This window comes from Tupaia chinensis, unplaced genomic scaffold, assembly GCF_000334495.1.
Source record: "Tupaia chinensis unplaced genomic scaffold, TupChi_1.0 Scaffold000020_1, whole genome shotgun sequence".
Lineage (NCBI taxonomy): Eukaryota > Metazoa > Chordata > Mammalia > Scandentia > Tupaiidae > Tupaia > Tupaia belangeri.
The window spans coordinates 403966-423322 of record NW_006159450.1 but is presented as its reverse complement, the minus strand read 5'-3'; the positions used below and the strand labels follow the sequence as shown (position 1 = coordinate 423322).

The window sequence follows — 19357 nt, the reverse complement described above, 5'->3', positions numbered from 1 at the left end:
CTCTTCCTAAATTGAACCATTGTGGGCCGGCCGGCGGCACAGTGGTTCCGGTGCTGCATCCCCATGGCTGACTGCCTGGTAAGACACACTGGGCGGCGTGTGCTCCAATGCCAAGAGGAGAGGGGACTCCCCGGGCTTCCTCTCCGCAGCCCCGCGCTGATGCACACACCCCACAGTGCACGCACAGGCCGCCGGGCTTACCAGAAAGCAGCTCCATGTAAGGTGGGTTCCCGACCTGCGGCGGCACCCTCAGGTGAGGCAGAGGAGCCGAGGCTTGGGGGGCGGTTCTTACTATGATATGTTAATAGCATAAAAGGAGTCTTATAAATATTGTCTACATCTTTATGTGTTACTTTTAGTAAATCTTAGAACTTCTTTATTCCTCAACTACTATGGCGCATAGCTTTAATAAAACAATCGAGAGAAACTGTTTATAAACAGTTTATAAACAGCCAGTTAGAAAGCTAACTTTTCAGAACACCGTTAGTTCATTACATAAGAAATCACACGCACCAAGTCCTTAACTATGGTACGTAGCTCTCTCGAGGGGTCCCGTGAAGAACTAACGGGCTCTGGGTACCCGCCACTCAGGGACTCCAGAACTCAGGGCTGCAGGTCCCAAGTGCAAGCGCCCACCAGCAGGCCCTCCATGGTGGGAGTCCGTGGGCCAGGGAGGTGACTGTAGGTGGGTAGGCCTGCCTGGCGGTCAGCAAGCTGGGCGGCCACCCGGGCCGGCACTGCCATGCAGGGTCAGGGCCATGGTCTTCTTGAGCTCCTGGTAGCTCCAGTGCAGCTGCTCCACCTCTGCCCGGTGCTGCGCCCGCGCCTGGCCCAGCTCTCGCAGCAGGTGCTCGTTGGTGCTGACCAGGGAGCTGGGGACAGAGGAGAGCAACAGGCTGACGCTTCCTGAGGTCCTGCCCGGCCAGCCCATCACTGAGCCTTGGGCACAGCTGCCCTGACCCCGCAGCTAGGCCAGGATTTACCCAGGATGCCCACCACCCAGCGCCCCGAGGCCCTGCCACCTCCCACTTTCCACTGGGCACTGCCTTTGTCCTCCTTTCCAGGCCAGGAGGGCACTGACCTGACCTGACACCATGAACGAACGAGCAGACAGCTGAATGCGTGCCCCCCAGTACCCGGCCAGGACGGATTCTGACATGCGTGCCCCCCAGTACCCGGCCAGGACGGTTTCTGCCATCCCAGGAGCCCATTGTCCTCCTTTCCAGGCCAGGAGGGCACTGACCTGACCTGACACCATGAACGACAGGACGGTTTCTGAAATGCGTGCCCCCCAGTACCCGGCCAGGACGGATTCTGACATGCGTGCCCCCCAGTACCCGGCCAGGATGGTTTCTGACATGCGTGCCCCCCAGTACCCGGCCAGGACGGTTTTGCGGATCCCGAGAGCAGAGAGCAGCACCCTCGTTCCCGTCAATTACGACAGGGTAATAGTAACTGTAGGCCCTCGTCAACCTCGTTAACCACGTTATTGGAGATGGGCTCCTTAGAAAGTGCCACTGTGAGGTCGGCGGGAGGACTCCCAGTCGGCCAAGTGTGGTTCGGTCCTGGTCCTGGTGGCTTGCTTTCACACCACCCCCACTCTGAGTCAAATTAAACAATAATAATAATTAAAATGAAATAAAGTAATTCTAAAAGTGCCGTTGTGCTTCACTGAGCCTGTGACATCCGAGCTGCACAGCCTACCAGTCGGTAATGACTTCCACACATGTGGTGCCACCAGTGTGAGACCAGGCAGGGCCACGCTGGCCTCTGCCACCTTCCCCACCAAGACGGCCACCCACGGCACACCACTGTGTAGGCGGGCCGCTTGCCGGGCTCCGACGTAGCACCTGGGCACAGGCTGAGCACGCACAGGCAGCAGGATCGGTGAGGGGCTGAGCTCGGGGCACACCCGCCCACCTGGACCTGCCACGGGGTTCCTGGGAGCAATCCGGTCTGGCCTGGCCTCCCTGCCCCTGGCACGGTCAAGCCCTTCTCTCCCTGCCCCCTTGGCAGCCATGACGGCCCCACGGTCGGTGGCCCTGAAGGGCCCGAGCCTGGTGGCTCCCACAGCCAGACTGCACCCAAGTCAGGGAGGCACGGGGTCTCTGCTGAGGGGTCTCCGCCGAGGGAGAGAGGGCGGAGGGACAAGGCGGGGAGTCCGACTGAGGCCCGCTGCCCAGCAGCTAACACCTCCTGAGGCGGCCCCCGCTTGACCCTGCTGCCCTGTCTTAGCACGCGGCTCTTAGACCCAGGGCAGAGGGTCTGCCGACTTCTCCCAGCGAGCGCCGCCCCGGCATGTACCACCCGCCACCTCACCTTCTTGCGCCCCCGCGCCTTCTTGCGCCACCTCCCCTCCCCTCCCCTCCCCTCCCCTCCCGGTCCCGCCTCCTGGTCACACTGCACAGGTCACACCTCAGGGTCACGGCTCAGTCACACCTCACAGTCACACTGCACAGATCACGACTGATGGCTACACCTCACGGTCATGCCTCATAGGTCACGCCTGACGGCACACCTCACAGTCACACCTCACGGTCCCGCCTCTCAGTCACGTGGCGCAGGCTGCTCAGAGGGGAGTTCACAGTGTCTGTGCGCACCCGCGGGGCACCTGTCCCCAGCCGGGGCTGCCCACGCTGCCGCCAAGCACCTGTGGCTCTCCTGCAGCATCCGGGTGAGCTCCTGGATCTGGTCGTAGTGCTGCAGGTGCTGCCTCAGCTCCGCGATCTCGCTGGAGAGTTGCTTCACGCTTGTCTCGAGTCCTGGCAGGAGACACGGAGCGTTCTTTTTTCTTTCTTTCTTTCCTTTTGTTTTTTTTTCTCCTGAAAGTGAGAAATCACTCCCCCAAGGGGATGGCCATGCCATGCCACAGGCCCTGGCCCTCCACTCTCCTCCTGGGACTTTGGGCACATGTGTAGGTGTTCTTCAAGGCCCTAGTCTGGGACTCGAACCACAGTCAGCCAATGTAGGATCCAGGATGTTGGCCTCCATGTTACCTGCCAGCCCGCACACGTGTGATGCTCATTTGTAAGTTCGGAAAATGAACACTGAACCTGGGTCTGGGCTAAAAAAATAATACCACTTGAAAAAGATGAGTTTCACAGAAGACTCAGAGACAGGGGCTGAGGCCCCTCCTCGACCATCTGCTGTCTCCACCAGGGCCAGCCACGGCTCCGCTCCTGGGTGGGGGCTGACCCTGAGGAGCCACACACCCACGCCTGTGTGGAAGGCAGAGCCAGGGACGTGGGCCCGCTGTGGCTGCAGGTTCCCTCTGAGGGGTCCAGCGATGTGGGGCTTCTCTTCCCCAGGAAGCAAACTGCCCCGGGGAAGGGCTTGGGAGAAGCCCTGAGCGGCCCGTGGCAGCTGAGTGTCCCCAAGTGCCCTGACTCCGCTCCATCTGCACGCCATCAAGCCTCATGGTCTCGTGGGATGGTCACACCTTACAGTCACACCTCGCAGTCCCACCATAGTCACGCTTGGTTTCCGACTCAGGAGGGAAGGGCCAGTGCACGCTGCTCCCACATCTGAGCAGGGGAGACAGTGACCCTACAGTCCGACAGACGGCAGAGAACTAGACAGCCCCCGGGACGAGTGCCAGGGCAGGAAGGCAAAGACAAAGGACAGCGAGGACACGGGCGCCAGAGTCTTCCTGCCACGGAGGAGCAGCAGGGACGCCACTCTGAACGTCAGACTCCCCCTCGACCACGTGAGCGAGGGACTCGGAGGGGGCTGTGGGACGTGGCTCCCCGGGGACCCCAGGCGAACCCCAGGGGAACCCCAGGAGGAACCCCTAAGGGGACCCCCAGAGGAGCCCTGGGAGGACCTCCGAGGGGAACCCCAGGAGGACCCTCAAGGGGAACCCCGGGAGGACCCCCAAGGGGAACACCAGGGGGAACCAGAGCCCACAGACCACCTTGCAGCCCCTGGTGCCGAGGCAGCGAGCAGACCCCATGCCCAACACCTCGCCCTGCGCCTGGTGGGCTGAGACACAGTCAGCGGGGGCTCTGGTCCTCCTGTCTGGCTACTCCTGGGGTTTGACTAACATGTGGATTCTGGGAGGACCCAAAACCATGGGGCCACAGCCCTTCCCCAGAATGCTGTCAAGTGGGGAATTTAAAGAGGAGATCATCCCGAGGGTGGGAAAGCCCCAGGGAAACCCTGGTGAGCCCCTAGGGAACCCAGACACACAGGTGGGGTCTGCCCTCTAGAGGGATCCCACACAGGCCTGGGGGGCTGCAGTGACCTCATGACCCCTTGAAGCTGACCAGAGTCCCTTCTGGAATGGGAGCCCCATTGCAGAGAAACAGCCGGCAGGGTCAAGGTCAAGCAGAACAGGGCACCCGAGAAGAGAGGGGCGGGCAGGGCTGCAAATCCCTCAAAGGCCATTTTAATCCATGGTCAGAAAACTGACCTGACCCGGCCTCCTACAGATGCAGGAGCACAGACATCTCCGAGCAGCCACGGACGGCGAGGGCCAGCACAGACCGTGGAGTGCCGTGGCAGACAGGACGGCGTGACACGGAGGACAGCCCACAAGGAGGTGCCCCGGGGAAGGGCACCCCAGATGGGAAAGCCATGTCAGGAGGCAGGGATGAGTACATGCGACAGAGGGACTGGAGTCGGAGAGGGAAATTCAGTCAAATGTTAGCCCACAAAGAGCGCTGACTGAGACGCATGGCCGTCACCGGGGCCGGTACTTCCCACGGAAGGCAGGGGGCTCCCAGGCCCCAGGACACTGAGGCTGCCCTGAAGAAAAGCCTGACCCTGAGCGTAGGCGAGACGCCGGCTCCACACCCGGGGTTAGCCTGGGCACAGGCCCACTAGAAGCCAGGTGTCCGATTGAGGAGCATGGCCACGCTTGTGTGGGACCGGGGAACAGAGCCACAAGGAGTGGGGATGGGCAGGAAAATGACCCAGGCAGGGAGGTCACGGACCCCAGAGAGAGCTGCCACAGGCCGCCTGTGGGGGAAGTGTCCATCTGCCACAGGGGCAGGCCCGGGCCCTGTCCTTCCCGGCTCAGCCCCCTCCACACACCATGGGCTGTGCCGGGCCGGCTGCACCACCAGTGCCAGAGAGGCAGGGCTCGGCCTGAGAAGTGCTGCAGGGTGTTCGGCATGCGACAATGCCCACCCTCACACACCGGGCACAGGGGTGAGACCACGCCCGCCCTCGCACACTGGGCACAGGGGTGAGACCACGCCCGCCCTCACACACCGGGCACAGGGGTGAGACAACGACCGCCCTCGCACCCCGGCATCAGGCGTGAGACCAGCCGCCCTCGCACACCGGGCACAGGGGTGAGACAACGCCCGCCCTCGCACACCGGGCACAGGGGTGAGACAACGCCCGCCCTCGCACACCGGGCACAGGGGTGAGACCACGCCCGCCCTCACACACCGGGCACACGCACCTCCCCGGAGACCCCTTGGCGCCCACCGCTCACCCGTGATCTCAGCCCGTAAGGCGGTGGTGGTGCCTGTGGTCTGCACTTCCGCCTTCATGCTGCTGAGAAGGGACCGCAGGCTACTACTCTCCTCCGAAGATCTGTCTAAGTGCTGTCTCAAGTCATCCTAAGGAAACAGAGAAATCCACTTAAAATGAAGTCTGACTTGGTCAAATGCGTACAGAAAACGAAATGCAATCGTGGACAATCCCACAGGCCCCGGCTTCCACTCGCACCTGCCAGCCAGGCCCTGCCTCCGCGCCCCGGCTGCAGACGAGGCGCTCGGGAGAGGTCCCTCACAGGTGGGAGCCGGGCTCAGGCCCTCCTGAGGTCCCGGCACCATAGCGGCCTCCACCTAAGGCACTCCCCGTCTCGGGCACTGCGACCCCAGGGCACATGGCGCAGGGAGGGCCCGAGTCCTCCTGCCCATGAGCCCTTGGCACCCCATGTCAGGTGGTGGAAGCCGACGTGGGATCCCAGACTGTGTCTTTCCAAATTCTTCACCCCAGGCCTCCTCTGAGGTCAGTCTATGACATTCTCTGAGGAGCTCAGGCTATACAGAAAGCCCTGGAAGATAGGGTGAGCCTGGAGTCCAGACCGTGGCACTAAGGGTGGCGAGGTCAGAGGTCAGGGGCCTCCACCCCACTCCCAGGGCCACACACACAGCCTCAGTGCACCAGCCCTGGGGTGAGCAGCCTCACTCTGAGGACGCAGGAAGACGCTGTGGGATAACATTCTCCGGGGAAAGCAGCACCCTCCTCTCTGGGGGTCCCCGTGACACCACTCCTCACCTAGGGTGGTCAGGCTGCAGGGGTGCAGGGCACCCATACCACAGTATCGGGCTGTCTGCCCACTCAGCAGGGGGACGAGTGCACCCTCACGTCTGCACACGCCCGACAGGAGCCGCCATGGTCTCGTCAGCAGGCCGTGCCAAGCCCCTCGGGATCCAGCCAGGGCTCACCGTGCCAGGAGGCCCACCAGGGGACAGGGCTCGCCTGGCCAGCATAGGCGGCCTGCATGGCCCACTGCTCTTCCCTAGGACAGAGCCAGGCGGGATCTCTGACATGGCGGGTCCCTGACACGGACACCCTGTTGTACAGCTTCGGCGTCTCCCAGCAACCCTGTGGTTTTCTAGCTCCCCGCTCACAAGGGAGGTGACAGGTGAGCAGAGGGCACGGGTGGGCAGATGTGAGGCCCGGTCACCCCAGCTGTGCACGCGCTCCCTCCCTCCGGGTGGCCACAGGGCTCTGTGAGGGGATGAGACGTCACTCTCAGTCAGGTCGTGACCTGGCCTCCCTCCGGGGAACCCTTCAGCCCGTGTCGTCCCGTGAGCAAGCCTGGAAGTGAACTGGCCTGTCAGGTCTTCAGCTGAGACAGCAGCCCGGCCTGCAGTGCTTGTGGCCAACTGGGCCACCCTGAGGCCTGACCCTCAGACACGGGAGGCAGTACCTGTGCTTCCTTTATGAACGAGACAGAGAGACACAAAGAGATACACAGAGAGAGAAGTGCCACAATGCCCCCAGCCTCCTGGCAGCCAGGACCACGGTACACACGCAGAACTCACGCAGGTCGACCTGGGGTGGACCCTGAACTGCCACTGCTGTGACCCTGAGGCTGCGCAGACACTCTCCTGCCCCAGCCCCAGCCCCGATGAGCTGGGGTCACGGGTGTGCACCCCCAGGCCGAGTATGCTTGGGTCAGCCCAGGAACTGGACCTAGGCTTCCTGTGCGGCCTCCACCTCCCGAGTGGTTGGTGACTGCCTCACCAAGGTGGGCCAAGGTGTGCTTTAAGCCGCTCATTTGGGGTAACCTGATACGCAGAATAATCGCTGACACGGGGGTAAGGAACCTGCCCAGCCTCGGACCACGTAAGGCAACCTGTCCATGCTGACTCCAAACAGTGAAGCCCCGGCCAGCGGGCTGCGAGGTCCAGGCAGGAGGGCTCCCACTGCCCTGGGGCGCCACCTGGTGACAGAGGCCCCTAGCATGAACAGGACAACACGGCTGGCCTGGAAGGCAGGCAGGGACCACAGGGACCTCAGGGCCGGCGAGTCGGGACTCTCTCATCAATCTGGAGGCCTGGGGCCTGGGCCTGTGTCTACCCCAGCACGGCATCCCCACAGCCCTCCCCAGAAGAGAAGGCCAAGGGGCTGGGGGCAAGCGGGCGTGAGGACAGGGTCAGGCAGCACCCTACAGACAGGGGTCCTGTGGTTTGGCCCTGTGGCCCTGAGGAGAAGGCGGGGGCACGAGCAGCCGCCAAGCGTGTCCCGGGTGAGCCGCGCCCACGCACCCGTGCTCACCATCTCCCCACGCGTGCTGCTGAGTGCCGCCAGCATGTCGGCCGTCTGCCTGGAGTGCTGCTGCAGCTCGGCAGGGTGGCCTGGCAAGGTGCCGTTTTCCAGACTCTGGCAGAGCTCCTCGCTCACGGCTGTGGCCGTGTCCCGGGCTGCTGCAAGCTCTCCTGCAGATGACAGGATGTGCCGGGCCTGTGCTGGGAGCGGAGACCGACCGGGTTACTGTGTCTACATCTTGGACACCCTGATGCACTGCAAGAGCGCTGCCACAGCCCAACCCAGACGAGCACAGAGGGCACAGGCTGACCGGCAAGGGTTTCTCCCGTCCAGCTGCAGCAGGGTGGGGCGGTGGGGGACAGACACAACGGGACCCCCACGTGGGGAACAGGCCAGCGCACTGCCGCTGTGGCTCTGTCAGAACATGCATGTGGGTGCCGCTGGCCTGGCAGGCCAAGCAGACGTCAGTGACAGGCTCCAACGCCAGCCACGGCAGAGCAGCTCAAGCCCAGGACGAGCCAGGGGTCCCTTCCAGACACCAGCCCTGAGGGTCCAGATGTCTCTGAAAGCTCCATGCTGGGAAGTCACGGCCAGCCAAGCAGCACGAAGGGTCTCCAGGAGGCGCGAGGCTCCGCACGGATTGAGCTGAGCGCAGGGAGGGGTCATCACAGACGGGACTGTCATGGAGGGCCCTGCCGCCATCCATCTCTCCCAGCGTGGTGCCGTGGGAGGCCTTCGCCGGAGGCCGAGCAGAGGCTGGCGCTGTGCCCTTGTGCTTGCAGGACTGGTATACTGCTCTGTGACTCCCCGTTCTGCGTGTCCTGGGCAGCCTGGACAGGCCGAGACAGGCCTGACTAGAGGACACATGTTCCTGGGGTCAGGGTCTGGGGCTGAGCAGTCAGGGGACCCCAACCCCAGCGGGAGGGGCTGTGGGGCCCCCACACCAAGCTCAGTGCTGCCTGGGGTCTGCCAGGGAGGGCGGGCCAGGAAGTCCCAGCTCCAGTAGACACTGAGGGTCACAGCCCCCAACTCGCAGAGAACCAACTGGGTAGAGCCTGCTGCATCGGCGCGCCCTCTCGATGAAGGGTCATCCTCCTGTGCCCGCCACCCCCCGAAGCTCTCACAACTGGGCATGCACACGAGCCACGGGCTCGGAGAGCACCAGGCGGGCCGGTGCAGCTTGAGCTCTCTGAACGCTGTGGACCCAGAGCAGCTAGGACCAAACACCGTGGACAGTTTTCAGCAAACCAGGGAACAAGGTGCTTTCTGAACCCCATAGCACCAGGAGGTGGGGACCCACAGCCACGGTCCTGCGTGGCACCTCCCAAAGGCACTGCCCATGAGGGGCGGACTGTCCACGGGGACTCGTCAAACACCCAACACTGAAACAGTCCCACAACGGCATGGCGCCCCAGGCTGAGCACGTCAAAGGACCTGAACAAGCAGACTGATGGCACCTCTCTGTCCCCTGCTCACCAAGGAAAGTTGCATGGCTCTGCAGGGGCCTGTGGCTGCCCCAGTACCCATCCACCAGGTTGAGCAGGGCCTGCAGGAGCGCAGCCTCGGGGGTAGCCTTCCTCCTGGGCCGCGCAGGCGAGCATGCTGGGGGCGGCTACAATGGAGACAAAGCAGACACTGTCAGTCCTGGGCCAGGCTCCCTCACAGATGCCCTCACCACAGGGAGTTGCTGGGCACCAGCACCCAGGGGAGAGGGGACAACGCAGCACCTGCCACGAAGCCCAGCCCCACGCCCCGTGGCCCTGCGCCTGGTGCCATTGGTCCTGGTGGAGTCTAGACTGGCAGGCCACATGCCCTCCACTTGAGCATAGGCAAAGCGCCAGCATGTCCTTCCCAGGACTCTGCATACAGCCCAGGAAACCCGACAAGAACCGCTGTGGGCCCCCAATAACCAGCACCCGCTCTGCCGCCTCCCTCTGCCTCTCGCGCAGCTCAGGACCCCCTTGAGGCCCATCAGCCTAGCCAACCACCGGGAAGCCCTGCTCCTACCAGCCACCTCTGTTCCCCCGGCCCCCACCGGCTCCCCTGACCGCATCAAGCTCCCTGGGTCCCCACTGGGCTCTCCAGCCTCCCCTTCCTCACTGGGGCCCTCCCGCTCTCTGCCTGCCTCTGAGTCTTAGCCAAACCCAGTGACGCGCGACCCCTGCTCGGGCCAGTTGTACGTCCTGGGCCCATGTGTGCTCAGACGTGTCACCACGTGGCCCATAGACTACCCCAGTGCTGGTTGCCGAGGCAGTGGGAAGGCCACCATGTCCCTCCAGGTGACTCAGAGGGAGAGGACCTCAGCTCCTCATCAGGATGAACCTTCGGAACCACAGGATGCACTTCAGGGCTGTCCCTCAGAGGGTCATTGATGGCCCTAGTGGCCAAGTTATGAGCTGTGACTTTGGGGACGGACGAGGTCCTCGTGAGCGGCGTGGCCGAGCCTCTCCCGCCTGCCACCCTGTGCCATGTCTGGAACCCGCATGGAGCATGGCGGCAAACTGTTGGCAACACCAGGGCAGAGGGCGTTGAAGCTGCCTTGGCTCTGGGGTCCCGGAGACGCCGAGGGTGGGCTGCTGCGCCAATACTGTCCCTGCTGGCCAGCACACCTGTCCTCCCTCCTAACTCACCTCTCCACAGTCACTCGCGCTCACGCCGCAGGACTGGCTCTGCATGTCAGTCTCTGAGGCTTCAGGGCGAGAAGAAGCCCCCTCGCTTCTGCTCTCCGATCTGCGTGGTGTGCTCAGGCTCCCCTCAGGGCTGGGGGGCCCACTGGTCCTCCCCAGGTGGCTGGGGCACTCCTGGGCTCTCCCGCCAGGCCCTCGGGTCTTTCTGCATGTTTCGGGCGTGGGCAGAGGTTCTGACACCTGCCATGTTGACAAACTTGATTTCTGAGAAGAGGAGGCCACGTCCTCCATCACAGAGTCTATAACAGAACGGGGCTCAGTGGTCAGTGCTGCTGTTTTAGAAAAGGAGTGTGTGTACATGCACATGTGGACGCCCACACACATACATGCCGTGAGCGCACACATGCGCTGGAGTGTACACCCATGCACACCTGACAGTGGCATGTGGACACACCAGGGGTGGAAGAGTTCGGATGTGAGCCGGGGTCTGTTCGGGTCTGTGGGCACCAGGAAAGCACGGGCACGCGGCTCGAAGGGCTCGCAGGAAACTGCGGGCGGCAGAGGAGCAGCAGCCCTGGACACCACACTGGCCACCAGGTGGGGGCAGGGGCGAGAGCGGCTGCGAGGGTCCGGGGAGGACCAGGGCAACAGCAGAGGGGAGTGGCACCCCATCCACAAATCTAGGTGGCCACTGTCTGCCCCGGCTGGGCCTCCACCCACCATCCTGCCCCCGAGGCATGAATAAGCCACTCATGGGGAGGTTCCCACACGCCATGTGGACATGCAGAATGGTATGCCTTGATCACCTTTGATTTAAAAGCTATAAGCAGTGTCACCCCTAAACCTGTGCACATGGGAAGATCACGTGTGCATGAGCACATGCAAAGGAGCTTGCATGAGCAGGGGAGCTCACGTGTGCAGGGGAGCTTGAGTGTGCAAAGTACACACCATGTACACGGGTATACGCAGAGGGATCGCATGTGCACAAGCACCGTAGAGGGGATCGTGTGTGCAGAGGAGCTCGCGTGTGCACGGGCACCGCAAAGGGGATCGCGTGTGCAGAGAGGATCATGTGAGCCTGGGCACCGCAGAGGGGAGCTCTGGACGCCTGGGGCAGGGCTCTGGTACACCACGGGATGCAGGTGCTCACGATGCTGTGAGCTGGGCGGCCAGAGCATGGGGCGTGTGCTCACCTGGGTAGGGGGTGAAGTGGGCGCGGGGCTTGAACAAGCAGCTGGCCTCGGGCTCCCCGCTGCAAGGGTTCTGCAGTGTCTTCTCTGGGCAGCGCCCTCGGGGGTGGCTTTTCCTTCTCCTGTGGCCCTGGGTGGAGTCCCCACGCTGGTGCTGCATGGACTGAGGGCTCAGCGGATATCTGGGCTCCGGTTTACTGAAAGCCACTGTAAAGGTCTCGTCTCATTAGAAGTTGTGTTTCAGCTCCCATGAGTAAGTGGCATGTATTGAACCCACCAAGTCTGGCAGTGACTGGGTGGGCTGAGGAAGCGGCAGGTGCCGGCTCAGGTCTGCAGCCGTCAGGAGAGGGTGGAGGGGTGCCTACACCAGACCACGAGACCTGGCAAAGCACCGGGGTCTGGACACAGTGCGGTGCAGACGACAGCTCCCAGACTGTAGAGAGAACCCAGGCCAGGCGGTGGCACAGGTGTGGAGCTGCCCTGCAAAGCTGCAGCCCTGCACGAGCCTGGCCTGGCTGCCAGGTCGCCCTGAGACGAGCTGGCGCACCCACGAGCCTGGCAGCTGGGAGGCTGGGGAGAGGGTCACAGTGTGAGGGCGCCTACTTCTCTCTCAATAAAATGGATGAACTTAGAAAAGTGAAAGGAGGTCCTCGAGACAGACTCGGGTCAACGAAGTGAGGATCAACGAAGTGAGAACAGTCTCGACACCTAGCAGGGACCACCGGCCCTCGGGGCTGACCACCGACTCACAGCACACTCACGAGGCTACAGCTGCCAAGTGGCCCGTCTCCACCCGAGACCGCAGGGGTCAGTGACAAACAGGCAAAACCTGACAGTGCTTACAGGACACAAGACGTACAGGCCATTCAAGAAGGAACCGAGAGCTGCACCAACATGAAAGCCCCGCTCTTGAACATGGGATGGAACAGCACTGACAGGACTGCAGTGCCTGTCTCTAAGCAGCGTGTGCACGGCAGCTCCAAGCTAAGAGGTGGGGTCTGAAGAAGAGAAGCATCCTACAGAAGACACATTTCCAAAACGCGTCAGCGTGCTCAGGGACATATGAGCTGAGCCGTGGGATGCCATGACAGGGACTGGCAACATCAAGGGCCGGGGAGGACAGGGGGGCGGGGGGGGCTCCCGCCCACACCGAGGGCTGCGGAGGACAGAGGGAGCTCCTGACTACGTCGTGAGCCGGTAAGGACAGAGGGGGGCTCCCAGCCACACCGAGGACCGGGGAGGACGGGGGGCGGGGCTCCCGCCCATGACTGCGCTCGGTCCAGTCAGGTGTCTTCATGCCGCAGGTGAATCTGGAGGCTCACAGCTCAACCCGTGTGCTCATGAAAAGCTCTCAGAAACTCAGAACAGAACGGGACTACGGGCCCAAAGCTCACTAGCGAGTCCCAGGGGAGAGCAGGTCCCTGAGGGGTGGGCATGGGGAAGCTCAGCCCTGGCAGGAAGACTTTGGACATGGCCATTGGTTCAAAAGGTCCCAACTTCGCAGTTTCAGCTCAGCTTCTTGTAAGAAGTAAGCACGGGCCCTGCTTAGCATGGTGGCCATGGCGCTGGGTCCTACGCGGCCCACTGTGGGGTTTGAGTCCCACAGCCAGAGGCTTGATCAACATGTTGGACTTATGTGCACACATGCCTAACATCCGGAGATGGAGGGGAGTGGGGACGTGCTGTGGAGGGACCAGGCCACAGGGCGCCCCCGGCCCCCAGCACACATGCACATGTAAACCCAAAGAGAGGTCGGTCAGGTAGCATGACCATCAGGGTGCTGGAGCCCATGGCCGACACAGCGGTTCTGGGTCCTGACCTGGTGGCTTGGAAACCCCACTGCATGCATGTGCGTGTATGCCCCCCATCTCAAGAGGACCCTGGAGGAGGGGTCTGCAGTGTGGCCCTCCCTGCCAGAGGGTGATTTCTCACTTTTCGGCTTTCCCCCTCGCACTCTCCATACCCAGGACATGCCCTTCCTGTCTGCATCGGGCTTCTCGCTTCCCCTTGATCTGGGGCGGGACATGCTCACGATACCACCAGCAAGACCTGCCTGCACACGTGCTTCCTGTGTGCCCTGCAGTTCCCACCACAGCTGGACAAAGGACACAGAGGCTTCGCCAAGACCCTATCCTCACAGGTAAGTCTGCGTGGGACGAGCAGGTGGCGTAATGGCTGTGTCACTGCACTCCCACGTAGTCGGCTGCAGTTTAAGTCCCAGACCCAGTGGCTTAAACTCATGCCGGGTGCGTGTGCGTGCGTGCCCAAGATCCCGAGAGGAGGATGGAGGAGAAGGGATTGTGGCGTGACCATCCCCCCGGGGGGTGATTTCTCACTTTCTGTCTCTGTCTGTCTGGAGAGTGCACGTGCCCTATAGCAAAAACCTCTCCAAAAAGAAATTGCGCCGTGCATTTGAAGCCAGTGATGACCAACATGCCAGGCCATGCGGCCGCAGGACCAGCACCATGGGCTGGGCAACAAACCTTTGGGGCTGTAGCAGTCGGCCTCGCACTCCTGCGTGGAGCTTGCACTGCCAGGAGGGTTGCTGAGATCCCACTCGCACTCGGCGATGAGGTTCAGGACAGCCTCGTCGTCCGCGTCCATGGCCAAGCATGCACTGGCCGGGGTGTGGGCACACCTGCCTCTCAAGTGGCCTGGTCTGCAAGGACAGCAAAGCGGTCAGTGTCACCCCAAGTGGCAGTCTACTCTGGCCACCAGACCCTGGGAAGAGAAACGCCCGCCAGGCCTGTGAGAGGAGGCCAGGTCCAACTGCAGGACGGGGGTCTGATTACCAAACCACAGTGCCCCCAGAGGACTCGCACGAGCAACTGGTGTAGACAGCATGTTAGGCCACCCCACCAGCATGGCTACAAAGGGTGTTCTGGAAAACTCCTCTGTGCTGAGACCTCCCAGAAGATGGAAATCCAACCTGCCCCTTTTAGCATATCCACAAGGGACACAGGTGGTCAAGAAGTGAAAGGAGGGCTGGCCCTGTGGCTCCACCGTTAAACACCACACAGAGGAAACGGGACCCCACGTGGCCCCTCAGGGTTCAAGTCCTGGCCTTGGCAACTTAAAAACAGCCAGGTACACATGCACCCAAGCCACAGCATGGCCGCCCTTGTGGCTGCACCCTCACTCCTACTCTCAAGTTCCTGTGCACACACACGTACCCTCACAACCTCCGGCTTAAGAGAAAGGTCACAGGCTGTGAGGTTCCAGATGCCTCTGTTTATGTTCAGGGCAGGTGTCCTCACCCTGACTGCAACATGGGGATGCCGGAATGCCGGCCGCGCCTCCCGCACCAGGGACTGTGCTCCTGAGGCCTCAACGCTCACAAGGCTCTGCAGGAGTCCTCTCCCAGCACAGACCCTGGTGGCCATCCAAGTGGGGTGCTCCCAAGGAAAGCACCGACACACCAACAGGGTGACTCCGAACGTTCCCAAAGCAAACCCTGTGTGTACCTCACCTCACACGTTCACTATCACGTCGATGTCAAATGTGCTACATCCTAACAATCTGGACACGGAGAGCCCTGTGTGGCCTGAACAGCCATTTCCCATAAAACAGCCCGTCTACACGCACGAAGGCGAGTGGGGAGTCCACGTCCAGGGGCCGCTGCCAGCTCCGAGGACAGGTGGGCGGGGCAGGGAAGGCGACACACACTTCGTCTCCACATCTGCCACAATCATACCACAAAGTGAGTGAGTCCAGGAGTTAGTGACACGTCTGCTGACTACAGTTCTCCATGCCCGACCACACTGAATAGCAATGTTTATATTTTTTCTCATGCATGTTCTGTCAAAAAACAAAAGAAACCTGAAACAGTCCTATAAATCAGAAACTAAAAATGTACTCAGTACTGTCAGCAAGAATGGCCGAGAAAGGACCTCTAAACTCTGCCCCTCCTCAACAGCAATGACAACAGGGAGAAAAATGTCAGAGGTGTCTTCAGTGGAACTCTAAAGATTAACCGAAGGCTCACAGAACCCAGGAAGCAGCTGCCCAAGAGGAGCAGCCGTTTCAATGAGGACAGTGACAGCACTGCTCCAGCCTGCACAGGCCCCTCCTGTCCCGCCCCCACAGCCAACCACGAACAGCCTGCATTAGAACTTCCGCACCCAGGGCTAGAGCCACAGCACCCTGTCCACAGAACCTGCAATCAGCGCATTCTGATCGCCCTGGATGGGAGCACAGGGCTAGCAGCATTTCCCCGACTTCACGGTTGGGAACCCTGACAGCTGCAGAGGCGAGGGGCTGACACCTCACAGGGTGATGCTCCGATGGTCACTGCCCAGCTGCTGCGGGTACTTGGGTACTTGGGTACTTGGTCTGTCTGACAGGTACTTGGCTTGCCTGATGGGTGCGTGGCCTGCCTGATGGGTACTCGGTTTGTCGGATGGGGGCTTGGCCTGCCTGATGGGTACACAAGTACTCAGCCTCCCTGACGGGTGCGTGGCTTGCCTCATGGGTACCTGGCCTGCCTGAAGGGGACACAGGTACTTGGTCTACCTGATGGGTACTTGGGTACTCAACCTGTCTGATGGGTACTTGGCCTGTCTAATGGGTACTCGGGTACTCAGCCTGCCTGGTGGGTACTCGGCCTACCTGATGGGTACATGGGTACTTGGCCTGTCTGATAAGTACTCGGTCTGGAAGGAACTAGAAGAAAAGCCTGGAGTCTTCCAAAGGCTTAGGGAAGCGCCCACTAGCTCCAGGGGCTTGGAGGCTGTGCGCAGGTCAGGGGGGACCTGGGGGCTCTGCAAGGGCCAGGGGTCAGGCTGGAGCAGAGGCGGGTGCTGCCCACTGAGTGTCAGGGGCTGCCCCCAACTCCAGCAGAGATGGGCTGATATTTTGGTCCAGATGGGAACCAGGAGAAGTTGATCTCCAGAGCTGCCACACTGCAATGTTCAGAATACCCAGTTACCCACAGAATGGAGAGGGCACAAAGAGACAGAGAGACATGGACCGTGCACAGGGAGAGAGGGGAAGGGAACAGCAGAAACTTTGTCTGACGAAGTCCAAGTATTACACTGTCCAAAGAACTTTTCAGCAATTACAAATATGCTCACCACCTAGAGAAAATCATGTCCAAAGAACCAGAACATGACAACATTTCTCACAAAACAGAGAAACGGATGATGAGACAGAAAATGTAAAAATAGTCAGAAACAGTAGGAACAGCAGACCAGAAAAGCACGCTGAGACGAAGACTTCCCGGAAGTGCTCTGTGGAAGGTCTGAGCAGCAGGAGGTTTAGTAAACCTGAGGATAGGCGGCTGAAATTTTTCAGTCCAAGGAACAGGAAGAAAACAGAATGGAAAAAAAAAAGAACAGCATAGCAAAGACTTCAAGGCACCATAAAGTCAACCCACAGGCCGCCCCGCCCCGCCCCCGCCGGCGGCTCCGCCCCGATTCTCGCATGCTGGCGTGAGCTGGGCTCTGTGTGGTAACAGTAGGCGCTGTGCTCACAGAGAAGCTCCGGACACCAGAGTGAGCTGAAGTCTGAAAATCACTCGGTAGGACCTGGCAGAGCACGGGCCTCTTCTCTTGTGGTTTCATCTGCCAATTGCCACTGTTTCCATATTTCAGGTCTGAAAACCTTGTGTTTAATGGCATCTGTGAGGCCACGGCTTCAGATCGGTGTTGGACCCCTAGCTCCTTTGGGGAATGAGAACATGATGCTCACAGGGCCGAGAGGGTGAATGGCCACTGTGCTGGACTCAGTGCACACATGCCCCACGATAGGCATCAACAGCAACTATGAAGCCCATAACCTCGGAGCTATGCAGGGACCCAAGGCTGCAGCTGAAGGAAGAAACAAACACACCAAAATAGAGAGGTCTGCCTTGGTCAGTGAAGATCACAGATGGAAATAGTTTTTTATTTTTTATCCCCTGTGGACGCCGCAATCCCTTCTCCTCCATTCTCCTCTTGGGATGTTGGACACACGCACACGCACACGCGCCCGGCGTGAGTATTAAGATGCTGGGGTCTGGAACTCGAAACATGGTTGTACATGAGAGGCCATCACGCCATGTGCTGGTCCCGAGAGTTGAGCTGGCTGGTCAGAAGTGCAGGCGACAGCCCGCTACCTGTGACCGTGTCAGCGGGGCAGTCTGAGACCAGCCCTCAGCCTGCGGGACCGGGTGAGTGCGATTAGAGGACAGAGGGCAGAGCTGCTTGGCGTGTGGGGAAGGAGTCCGTGCATCCGGTCCATGAGTGTGATACTGCGTGTGTCAGTGGAAGAGGAAAAGATGCTAATGGGGGCGCGGACTGAGGGGGAGGGGATGAAAGAGTACTTTCTGCTCAGTGTTCTCGTAACCCTAAACCTGCTCTAAGATACACGACGACGTGTCCCTGAAACAGGCTGAGATCCTCGCTGAAGTGAGTGTCAGTGGCTAGGCCTTCAGGTGGCAGTCGGGTCAGGAGGGAGCCCGAGGGCTAGCTGTGGTGGTGAAGATGGCTGGACCCCGCACGGCCACTGTGTGGTTTGACTCCAGGACCCGGTGGCTTCAAAAGCACACCAGGAGCACGTGCATGCATGCCCAAGTCCCGAGAGGCCGAGAAGAGAAAGGAGGACTGCAGCTAGCCATCACCCCCCACCGGGGTGCGCTCTCGCTCTCGCTTTCTCTGTCTCTCTCGGATGAATGAGCCCATGTGCCTTACAGTAAATTTAAGAGACCCTGGAGCACCCCTGGTGGTCCCCTCTGCCATGTGCGGACAAAAGTTCAAGATCGTGGCTCCTACTGGCAACAGGCTACCCGAGAACCGCATCTCCTCAGCGCCACTTCTGTCCGCACCTGCCAACTCCCACGGCGGCCAGACAGCTCTCTTTGGTGTCGAGGGAGTCCTCTGATGCAAAATGCAGCTGCGAAGCCTTCCGCTCACTTTCTCTCACAGGACGATCATCTGGGGAGAAAACGGCACAGGTAGCAGGCGGCCGCAGGCTGGGTGATGTCCTCGACGGGGAGAGGCCCCTGGAGCCACCCAGCTCAGCAGGGGCAGCCCGGCCAGGCTCCCAGGAGGCCACCCTCTCACACACACACGTCCATGTGTAGCTGAGAGTTCCGCCAGGAGCGTCCACAGGAGCGTCCGCCCGGCCGAGAGCTCCAGCCGCCATAGGACGGGATGAAACAAGAGGGATGCGGGCGTCTCACACCGAAAGGCTGCCCTCTCCAGCCCCCCACAACCCCTCCACGATGCATAAGAAGGTCACTGACGTCAGATATACACGGTGAAGACTACATGGTCAGTCATCCCGTCCCCTCGGGGCAGAGATTGTCTCCGCCAGACACAATGGCCCCAGTGCGGCAGACGCCCACTCGCAAGGCTCTGGCCCCACCCACCTCATCTGCAGACTGAAGCCAAAGCAGCGCCCATCTCCTGGGGCCCCGGAGGGACGAAGTGGGCTCACGTGCGCAGCCGGGGCCCAGCATGGGACAGACAGCGGGGAAGGAGCTGAAGCAGGGCCTGCCCTCCGCCAGCCAGTCCACGAGGGTCAGCGTGAAGCCACATAGACCTCTCAGGACAGGCCCACACCAAAGCCACACTTGCCTCTCGGCAGCTGTTTACTTAAAATCGACACCTGCAAGTGAGTTTTCCGAAAGGCGGAGGGGCGCCTCCAGCTGCAGAAAGCAAGCCTGCCTGGGGCGGCTGCAGCGGGGCAGGGTCCGTCCTGTTGACCTTTTATCTTGGTGACCTCCGAGGTCCAGAGGGCCAGGTTTGGAGCTCGCTGTGCAAGAGTGAGTTTTAAGCCACGAGGTATGAACTCAAACCAAAGTGGGCCACATGGGGGTCCAGTGAC

At 61.1% G+C, this 19357-nt stretch overlaps 1 protein-coding gene across 3 annotated transcripts in view; it reads right to left on the bottom strand.

Moving 5' to 3' along the window:
* Positions 1-15: 15 nt before the first annotated feature.
* CEP72 (centrosomal protein 72) overlaps positions 16-19357 on the bottom strand; it is a 25698-nt gene continuing 6356 nt past the window's right edge. The window contains exons 4-12 of one of the 3 annotated variants that reach the window (XM_027770292.1): positions 18354-18462; positions 14035-14210; positions 11555-11758; positions 10365-10660; positions 9211-9346; positions 7744-7904; positions 5444-5570; positions 2651-2762; positions 16-872 (exon numbers count right to left, since the gene is read on the bottom strand). In XM_027770292.1, coding sequence (XP_027626093.1) covers positions 707-872; positions 2651-2762; positions 5444-5570; positions 7744-7904; positions 9211-9346; positions 10365-10660; positions 11555-11758; positions 14035-14210; positions 18354-18462 — 1487 coding nt within the window. In that variant the 3' untranslated portion in view covers positions 16-706. The other 2 variants (XM_014586341.2, XM_027770294.1) reach the window with 2 other exon arrangements.